We start from the raw sequence: 10759 nt of genomic DNA, 5'->3' as shown, positions 1-10759 counted from the left end.
CCCGGGCGCAGTTAAATCTCTTGGCACAAAGACTCGTCTCGCGGGACGTGTAAGTGTCTCTCTGAGAAAATCATGTCTCGTCTCCTTCCAAGATTTTTTTATAATGGAGAAATATAGAGGATTTGTGGATGGAAGTGCTCAAAAGCAGTTGGGGTGTCAAAAAAGTCAATATGTTGAGAATGCTAGATAACTTGTAAACGACTTTAAGGGAGGTAACTGGCCTTCACCAAGGAGATCATTTGGCCCTGAATTAAAAAAGACTGATGATGTGTGTGGCATGGCATGCATTATCTTAAACACATACACGCTACATGGACACAGAGTCTAGGGTTGGATCTTGCATATCAGTGTGGCGATGATGAGGTGTTGGTATGTTTGACATAATGTCCCTTTCTTTTAATAAAAAGTCTTTTCATCTTTTTTTTTTTTTTTCTCTTTGCCCACGTGGCTTTTTGTAGGCTTGGATTAGTAATGTGAAGGTTGGCAGTCCAGCATCATGTGGCAATCACATCAAGGCCAGTTGCGCATTTGCTGTCTTTAACTCAGACCAGGCAGGTAAGTCGGACTGATTTTGTTGTATGGGTACAGAGGACTGGTGAGAGCTGCAGTTTTACGTATTGTACAAAATGTGCTCAATTCAGTGATGCTAACATTTGCCAGGATCAGATGTTGGTTACCTGCCTTATCTAAAAACAAAATGCCATTTGTATGGTAGATCACAGGCTTTTAGACTCGTGGTTGGGGGAAAACAGACCTCCTCCTAATTAAAGTTAAAACATCCATCTACTTTTTAATCCACTTATCCAGTTCAGGTTAAAATGTGGTTAGGGCTGATGCTTAGCGACATCTTGGACTCAGATCTCACGCCTGGTTGTTGTCCATGTGTAGTTTTCATCTTCTCAATGCATACGTGGGCTTTCTTTCCACCTTAAAAAACACGTGCAGGTTAGGGGAACTGGCAGCTGGAATCGGCCCCTCTGATACAGGGGTCCCCAACTATACAGTCATGGAGGACCGCAGTGGCTGCAGGTTTTCATTCTAACCCAACTCAGGCCCCTTCTTCAGGCAGGTTGTAATCTTTTATTAAGGTAATGACATCTGGTCCGGAGAAGGGGCCTGAGTTGCCTCGAAAGCCAGCAATCTGTAATCTTTCTAGTTAGCAAATAAAAGGTGATATTTTGCTTAACATCTCACTACAGGGTTATATATCTGATTTAGTCCTTCCCTCTTTCTTCTGGATCCTTTGCTTTTGCCTTCACAAGACTTTAGACCTTGGTTTTTATAAAAGGTTTTCGAACATCCAAATTATTTCATGAACACTTGAGCTGAGAGAATCGGTAACATGAGCCTTCTCTTGTTGGGACTCCTTAAGTGGTCATCTTAGTAAAGGTAGACGTGCAGCTGCTGTCCAGAATACTCGGTGACAAACTATGAAGCAGCGCCAATTGGATCAATTGCAAAAGAAAAGATTACAAATAACCGCTTGAATATGACTTACAGTGTTAAAAACATACGGCTTGACTGGACCAGCGCCATAGCTTGTGACTGTACTTTTAATTTTTGGTTTACTTTTTGCAGGAGGAGGTGCGCTTGGAGTTGCATCTCTAAAAAGGGCAGAGAAGCAGGAAATCTCCCATTTACAGTGTCATGCTGGTAAGTTAGTATAATGGCGCACATCTGGGGTGATGTTGGGTTCTTTTTGTTTTCATTCACTGTGCTACCAATGGCAAAAATTTCATTTCCAAACATATTCTATTTTCCACTTTCAAGATCATACAGCCAACCCTACAATCATGTCTCATCCAGATAAGATGGCAAATGTACCACTGTGGTCCCTGAAATGATTTTCTTGCAGTATGGCCATTATCCATCCATCCATTTTCTAACCCGCTTAATCCGAATACAGGGTCACGGGGGTCTGCTGGAGCCAATCCCAGCCAACACAGGGCACAAGGCAGGAACCAATCCTGGGCAGGGTGCCAACCCACCGCAGGACACACACACACACCCACACACCAAGCACACACTAGGGCCAATTTAGAATCGCCAATCCACCTAACCTGCATGTCTTTGGATTGTGGGAGGAAACCCACGCAGACACGGGGAGAACATGCAAACTCCATGCAGGGAGGACCCGGGAAGCGAACCCGGGTCTCCTAACTGCGAGGCAGCAGCGCTACCACTGCGCCACCGTGCCGCCCCATGGCCATTATATTTTTTTTAAATAATTTTTCTTGGTTTTGATGACCGTCCAACCGACTCTTAATAAAATTTCTGTTTGTGTGTATCTATGGGATAAAACCAGTATAGCGGCCACTGTGGAGGAAGTCTCTATATTGTTACCTTGGTGCCTCATAGCATTCAGTGTGCCTGTTCTGATTTGTAGCGTTGTATCTAATACTGTGAGTTAATTGTAACATTTGGACAACACATTGAGACGGGTGGCCTCAGCCATTATCCGGCCGGGACGCCAGCTGGATAGAAGGACAGGGTGAGAGAGCATCTCCGAGGCACATCCTCCACTGAGATGCTAGAGGGCAGCCCTTCTGGGCAGTTGTGGCATCATGGATCCCCACAGAGCATACTGGGAGATGGAGTTTGGTACAGCTTTGTTGGGTTCCATGGGGGTGCCAGAGGGAGCTGTGGAGCCCTACAATGGACTTCCACCACACCTGGGATTCATTCCCAGGAGCTGCCTCACTCCATTCGAGGGACAGAGTCGGGGGGGTGGACGAAGTTTGCTGAGAGAGGAGTGGAGGGGGAGAGAAAGAGAAGAAGGAAAAGGACTGTGCTTTATGTACTGTGCTTCTCTCCAGCTGTAAATAAATGTGTGTGCTGGACAGGAACTTGTGTCTGCCTGTCTGTGTCGGGTTATGGTGGTTGTATGCGACCTGGTGGTCCACAGCATCCAGGAAAACCTTTGTTGTGCTTGCTTACTCAGAATAAACAGCAGTTGATTACAAAGCTTTACATGTTACTTTGCTCATCCAAACAGAGAGAAGTTGGGCGATACTGTGTGTGCGACTGGTTTAATTAGACAGAAATAGACAAAAATGCTAATATACAGTAGAGAACTACTGCTCTCACTAAAGCACGCAGAGTACGTCGCCATATTAAACTGATGTCCTCATCCGAAGTCAGACAAACTCAGACTTGAAAGACCAGCCCTGAGTTAACTTAAAGGGGCGTTCCAGTGGAAAATTCTGACTAGGAACTCAGAAATACTGACTTCTCACTTCAAATGAAATGCAGCAGAGCTCTTTTTAATGAGTTCTTCCATCTCCCCACTTCCTCAGCCATACCCCAGCTAGTTTTAGTAGACACGTTGGCTTAGGGCAGTATAACTTTAGTGACATTCTGTATTAAATGTACACTGCATACACTGACTTTTAATGAAAATACAGAAGCTGTCTGCAAAAAAGGACAGCAGCACCTTTGTTGTGCAAGAGTCTTACCATGATGCCACTCTTGTATTCATCTTGTATTGAGTCTACTACAGTAGTGTTCTGCTGGGCCTCTTTCAAAATCTTAATGTCAAAAGGTAAAACAGAATAAATCAAATTGTAAAATGGAGCAGTAAAATTACACAGTGCCAACAGTCCAGTCTCACAGCCTCATAAAAACATCCATAAGCCTAAATCAGAGGATGAACAGTCAGCAATTGCATCATTCAGCTGTCAGTTTCATTTTTCTTTGTAGTATGTTTTGACCAAATGTTCACTGTTCTGCTTTGTTTATTTGTGGTAAGTGTATCTATAAAGACTGTGCTCTTTGTGATGTGTTTTTAATGGTTTTATATTGTGGTCTTTCTGTACCTGCTGACAAACCAAATTTCCCTCTTGGGACAAATGAATCTGTCTGTCTGCCTGTCTGTTCATTGTGCCTTTCACATCTATCTATCTATCTATCTATCTATCTATCTATCTATCTATCTATCTATCTATCTATCTATCTATCTATCTATCTATCTATCTATCTATCTATCTATCTATCTATCTATTATATAGGGCCGTTCACATACCTATCTATCTATCTATCTATCTATCTATCTATCTATCTATCTATCTATCTATCTATCTATCTATATATAGTCCTATCCATCCTATCTCTATCTATCTATCTATCTATCTATCTATCTATCTATCTATCTATCTATCTATCTAATATATAGGGCCGTTCACATATCTATCTATCTATCTATCTATCTATCTATCTATCTATCTATCTATCTATCTATCTATTATATAGGGCTTTCACATACCTATCTATCTATCTATCTATCTATCTATCTATTATATATCTATATAGGGCTTCACATACCTATCGTATCTATATATCTATCATACCTATCTATCTATCTATCTATCTATCTATCTCTATCTATCTATCTATCTATCTAATATATAGTGCCTTTCATCCATCTATCTATCATCCATCTATCTATCTATATATCTATCTATCTATTATATAGGGCCGTTCACATATCTATCTATCTATCTATCTATCTATCTATCTATTATATAGTGCCTTTCATCTATCTATCTGTCTGTTTGTCTGTTGTGCCTTTCACATCTACCTATCTATTATATAGCGCCTTTCATCTATCTCTGTATAGGACTAAGAAAACTTCTTCTATTCAGGTGATAACACAATTAGCTGCACCTTAAATATACAGGAACCAGTAATGGTGGACTGCATGATAGCATGCAGTGAATCCACTTAACTCTTTTAGGGCGGATGTCGACTTTTGTCGACAGGATGGGTTGAGGGCCCATGTCGACAAAAGTCAACATCCAGGGATAGAGGGCAACAATCAGCTGTTAATGGCGACAAAACTCATTGTTACGTCACAGGCATTCCCTCTCTGCTTGGAGGAATGTTAGACTCATTGACTCGCCATCTAATCCTTGTGTGTTCATGACTTACGAGATGTAAACAAATGTAAACAAAGGCAAGGTGGCATCAACATCTCACGAGGGAGCGAAGCGAGTGCAGAAAAGAAACTACTCAGCAGACGATGTTTTGAGCATTATCGCTGAATCGGACTCTGATTTTTCAGAATCTGATCTTGTTAAAAGTGATCAGGACATCGAGCTAAAGAGTGAGGAACTGGCATCAGCTGATTGGACACCAACCGATGCCGCTCCAGCTGATCGGATTCCAGCTGAGTGCATCTGCGCAGCCGATGCCCCTTACGGCAAGGTTTGCGTGGGAGGAATACCCAGACATTGATCCATGGGAGCCAAACTGGCTACCGGACTTCACAAGACGCCATGGCTTACTGTTGGACACAACAGATCACCAGCTGCTGGACTACTTCAGGCTGCTCTCTCCTGATGCCGCTTTTCATCTACTCTCAGACGAGACAAACAGATATACGGAGCAATTTTTTGAATCGCGGGCTGCGCTTGCATCGCATTCTCGTTTTTCAAAGTGGAAACCCACAACAAAAGACAAGATCAAGGACTTTGTGCCATTACAAATAGAGATGGGATTAGACTGGTGATATAACTTCAGGGAGCATTGGTCCAAACGTGCTTTGTCCCCTGGTGGCTTTGGACAGATTATGCCGCTTGATGATAGGTACATGCTGCTGCAAAGTTTTATTCACTTCTGTGATAACCAGAAGCAAATCCCAAGGGGTGAGCCAGGCTATAACCCTATGTATAAAGTTCAGTCCCTGCTTGACATTGTGGAACCCAAATAGAAACAATTTGATCAGCCTGGCCATGATTGGTCTGTGTATGAATCTATGATAAAATAAAAGGGACGCCTTTTTTTCCGCCAATTTATGCCAGACAAGTCCACAAAGTATGGCATAAAGGATTTTGGACTGGCAGAAGCAAACACTGGTTTCTGCCTGAAAGTCATCACATATACAGGAAAGTATTTCTTTCAAAGAGAGAACTGTCCCTTGACAAGTCAGGTTGTGCTGGAGCTGCTTGATGGCTATACCATACCATACCATACAATACCATATTTATTTGTTGAGCGCTTAAAAACACAGCATTACAACTGACCGAAGCGTCATTTGGGTCATGTTGTGTACATTTGGACAATTTTTATACAAGCCCAGAATTGTTCATGGAGCTACAGAGCAGGGGAAATGGAGCTTGTGGCACAGTGAGGGTGAACAGGAGACACAGGCCTTCACAGGCTGAAGAGGAAAAAAGGTGACAATACGGTTTTCATGCAGGTGGCAGTGGCATGCACGATGTCAGACGGGTGACTTGTCTCTCTATAGTACACACTAACAATATATGTGAGAAAGTGCAGCAACAAACAATTGAAAAGGAGGCACCAGAGCAACACGTATTGTAAGGAGTGCAATGTGGCAATGCCTGCAACTGGCTGCTTTGAGCGAGATCGGACTTGGCAGGACTTTGCTGTGTAACATGTACGTGAGAAGTATGTTAAATCATAGAGTATGCAGGCTCATACAACATGCAAGACAGTACCATTTGTCAAAAATAAATGTATTTTTTGCTGATTTGATATGTTAAACCATCGCTTTGTGTTCTTTTTTAAAAAAAGATTTTGGAAAACTATTCAGCCCTGGGAGAAAAGAAACAAAAAAAAAATTTAGCCCTAAAAGAGTTAACTTGAGCATTCTTCATTTTCATCCTCTTTCTCTGTACGTTTATCATTCGTTTGCTCAGAGGTTGATGCGCTTGCTGCTTCCTGAGCAGCTCTTTTTTTCTCCACCCTAGCGGCCCGCTTCTTCTCTTCTGCTTACGTTGGCATCTTTTCGCGTTAAAACTGATGAAGTCTGTTTTCGTGTTGCAATCACTTTTCTTCATTTTTCACTTCAGCTGGCACTTAAGTGTTTATATCTTAAATCATTCTTGAGGCAGAGTGAAGAGGTAGAGGAAGTGATGGCAAAGGTGGTAGCGATGAGAGTGGTGCCCCGTATGCATGTGCTGCACGGCCCCCCTGCTGGCCAATGCCGAGAGTTGATTCTACAATAAAATAAAAAGAGGAGTAACATTGGAGGTCAATCATCACCCCAAAAGCGGACAGTAGACATCACGTAGTATATGTGGACCAAATTTCAGGTCAATGGTTCAAACAGTTTGCGAGGTGATTTAAAATCCTGGGCAGACAAACAGACAGCCATGGTAGTGTATTATATAAGAAGATTTTCCTCATTCCATCAAATTTTCTATCCACTTTCATGGCGAAGGGCACATTGACGACAGGCTGAGTTGATCAGACTAGATTAAGCACACACATACATATTTCCTAGGGCAAGTCTCAGCTCCTTCTGGGGGATTCCTGAACCAGCTGAGAGCGTGTCCTGGCTCTGCTCCTGGCTGTCCTCCCAGTGGGACATGCCTGACATGCCTCCTAGGGGACATCCTCACTGTATGCCAAGTGTTTTGATCTGGAGAAGGAGCAGGAACTTCTGTATGATCCTGGGGAATGCATCAGCACATGCAGCTAAATTGGTGACATTTGTCTATCAAGTCTTTTTACTGCGGTTGCTCAGTGGACCATCGTGTTATTGGGCAGGGTTTCTTTCCTTTTGTCTTCCACACATTGAGTTGAAGGCCATACTCTTAACACCATCTCACCCCAAAACAGGATGTTGGAGCCTGCAGAATCATGTATAGCATAATAAAAAATTGCTTTATTTTTGCTGAACATTTGCACTTCTACTATATGATAAGATCTCCTTACACTGAAGTTTTGTTGTCAGCTTCAGATGGAACTGACTGTGCTACCCTTCTAAGATGGGTTGAAACAACATCATTTATTTATATAGCACATTTTCATACAAATAATGTAGCTCAAAGTGCTTAAAGGTTTTTAAGCTTCCAGACATCCAAACATCTAGCATTCAATAAAACGTCAACTGCCTCTGTGTGTATGTGTGTCTCCGGCCGATTTGAGCAATCTGTTTGGTCAGTTTAGCTTTGATGCGATTGGTCAGTTTGTCTGTGGTGGCTCAGTGAGTAGGGATAATTAGGCAATACAGTACTTTAGGAGTGTGATGTGGAAATCCTGAATGTGACAATTTTTTTTTTATTTTTACTAAAAATTAGCTAAAATTGAACATTTCAATGACAACAAAGCAAATAACTTGCTGAGCAATGACAACCCGCATGGCCTTCAAATAGGAGAAGCACTCGCAAGAATATAAATGTAAGGGTGGGCACCTACCACTGGTGGTAGGAATAGAGCAGGACACCCCAAAATGACAAGAGTCTGAGAAGCAGGCTTTACGGGAACGTGATTGAGTGAGAAAACGCCAGGCAAGACAGGTGCAGACACACCAGAATACACAGGAAAGGTGTAAGAGGAATGCTGAGGGTACTCATACAGTAAGAGAGATCTCAGTAATCAACATAGACTTTGTGTTTTTTGTTCGATACATAGGTCATCCACTTGGTCTGGTATAATAATACTCACCCTGATCCTTTTTCCTCTTCAGACAGAGCTGCATGCTTTCACCACTTCCTGTCGCCGTCATTTATCAAGCTGACCACTGTTCCAGTCGACGTGTTTTGCTAGAGAATGTGGCGGTGGTCTCTGCCACATTGGCCTGGTTTAGCAACTCCAGCCTAGATGTATTTCACTCATCCATTGCCTACCACGCAAAATTATCAGTCATTAGCATTATAACTATAAACCTCATTCATGCTGCCTGAGTTGGTGGTAATGAAATTTATTACCATACTGTTACTGCTGGTGCATAACATTGGACATTAGAATAGGCCAGTTTGTTTATTTTTAGACCCTTGTTTGAAATTAATATTTTCATCTTTTTAACCCTTCTACTACCTCCATTCATTATCCAACCCGCTATATCCTAACTACAGGGTTACGGGGTCTGCTGGAGCCAATCCCAGCCAACAAAGGGCGCAAGGCAGGAAACAAACCCCAGGCAGGGTGCCAGCCCACTGCAGGGTGCTCACACACATACACCCACACACACCAAGCACAATTTCAAATCGCCAATGGACCTAACCTGCATGTCTTTGGACTGTGGGTGGATACCGGAGTACCCGGACAAAACCCACGCAGACACGGGGAGAACATGCAAACTCCACGCAGGGAGGACCTGGGAAGTGATCCCGGGTCCCCTAACTGTGAGGCAGCAGCGCTACCCACTGGGCCACCATGCTGCCCCTTCTTCTACATGTTTTGCCAAATTTTTACATTTTCTCACTAACCCTAGTAACTGGGCAGACACAAAGACACACACACACAGACACTTGTCCTTTTATTAAGGTGGATAAACTGATTTCTGTCCATTCGTTAACGTTTGCAGTGTTTCATCAATTGGAATATGTTTTATAATGCATGTAGTAATACATTCTTCATTCCAACAGATGCCGCATAATAAACATTAGCACTGCCTTTACAAACCCTATACCAAATGCCTCTTTGGCTAAGAATATGCACTGTTATCAAATTCTGTTACTGCCAGAAGGAATCCTACTCTGTTGGGCCCTTGGGAAAGGTTTTTAACGTGAAGATTGCTCCAGGGACACTGTACAATGGCTGACCCTGTACTGTACTGGTTTGATTGGTCACTTTAAATCGGCCAATGCAGGAACGTTCTGTGGTAGTCCATCAAAATTCAGAAAAAATATTTCTATGACCAAATAGTGAACTTTCTGAGTTGGAATGTCAAGGTGCTCAATCATGAAATAAAGAGAAACAAAGTACTCTTACGCTTAACAAGTGTAAATGCCAAAATGGTATTTTTTACAGGAGACTCGCTTATTAAGCAAGGACCAGTTTCGGTTGCAAAGAGAGTGATCTGGCCAAATTTTTCACTCTAGCTACACAATGAAAACTAGGGGTGTGGGAATCTTAATACACAGAACTTTTCTTTTGGTAGCACCAGATGTAATATCTAATTCTGAAGGATGTTATGTCATGGTGATAGGCAATTTATCTAATACTATAATGACTTTGATTAATATCTATGCACCTAAAGTAGATTATAGAGCTTTCTTCCCTAATGTGAACACACACAAAATTATAATGGCCGGAGACTTTAATTGTGTTTTAAATCCAGATCTGGATAGGTGCTCGGATAAAACGACGATAACATCTAATACTGCAAAGATAATTACACAGTTTGTAACGGATCATAACTTTTCAGACCCATGGAGGTTTTTTTAATCCTAACCTAAGAGCATAGTCCTTCTTCTCACCCATACATAATTGTTTTTCAAGAATTGATTAGATGGAGATAGATACTTTATTAATCCCAAGGGGAAATTCACATAATCCAGCAGCAGTATACTGATACAAAGAATCAATATTAAATTAAATAGCAATAAAAATGAAAAAAATTAAAATAAAATTAATGTTAGCATTTACTCCCCCGGGTGGAATTGAAGAGTCACATAGTGTGGGGGAGGAACGATCTCCTCAGTCTGTCAGTGGAGCAGGACGGTGACAAACGTCTGTCACTGAAGCTACTCCTCTGTCTGGAGATGACACTGTTCAGTGGATGCAGTGGATTCTTCATGATTGACAGGAGTTTGCTTAGTGCCCGTCGCTCTGCCACAGATGTTAAACTGTCCAGCTCCGTGCCTACAATAGAGCCTGCCTTCTTAACAAGTTTGTCCAGGCGTGAGGCGTCTTTCATCTTTATGCTGCCACCCCAGCATATTATTTCCTCATAGACAAATAATTTTTTACCCACAATCAAATCTTGGAGATATTGTTATCTCTGATCATCTATCCATCCATTATGCAACCCGCTATATCCTAACTACAGGGTCACGGCGATCTGCTG

At 42.2% G+C, this 10759-nt stretch overlaps 1 protein-coding gene across 1 annotated transcript in view; it reads left to right on the top strand.

Annotated features, from left to right (window-relative positions):
• Positions 1-282: 282 nt before the first annotated feature.
• Positions 283-10759, top strand: part of coro7 (coronin 7) — a 300343-nt gene continuing 289866 nt past the window's right edge. The window contains exons 1-3 of the mRNA XM_039776385.1: positions 283-369; positions 459-555; positions 1579-1653. Of these exons, the coding sequence (XP_039632319.1) occupies positions 283-369; positions 459-555; positions 1579-1653 (259 nt within the window). The remainder of the gene's footprint in view (positions 370-458; positions 556-1578; positions 1654-10759) is intronic.

Source organism: Polypterus senegalus, chromosome 13 (assembly GCF_016835505.1).
Source record: "Polypterus senegalus isolate Bchr_013 chromosome 13, ASM1683550v1, whole genome shotgun sequence".
In the NCBI taxonomy this organism is placed as follows: domain Eukaryota; kingdom Metazoa; phylum Chordata; class Cladistia; order Polypteriformes; family Polypteridae; genus Polypterus; species Polypterus senegalus.
The sequence above is the reverse complement of the archived record's forward strand: the minus strand, read 5'-3'. Positions and strand labels throughout refer to the sequence as shown.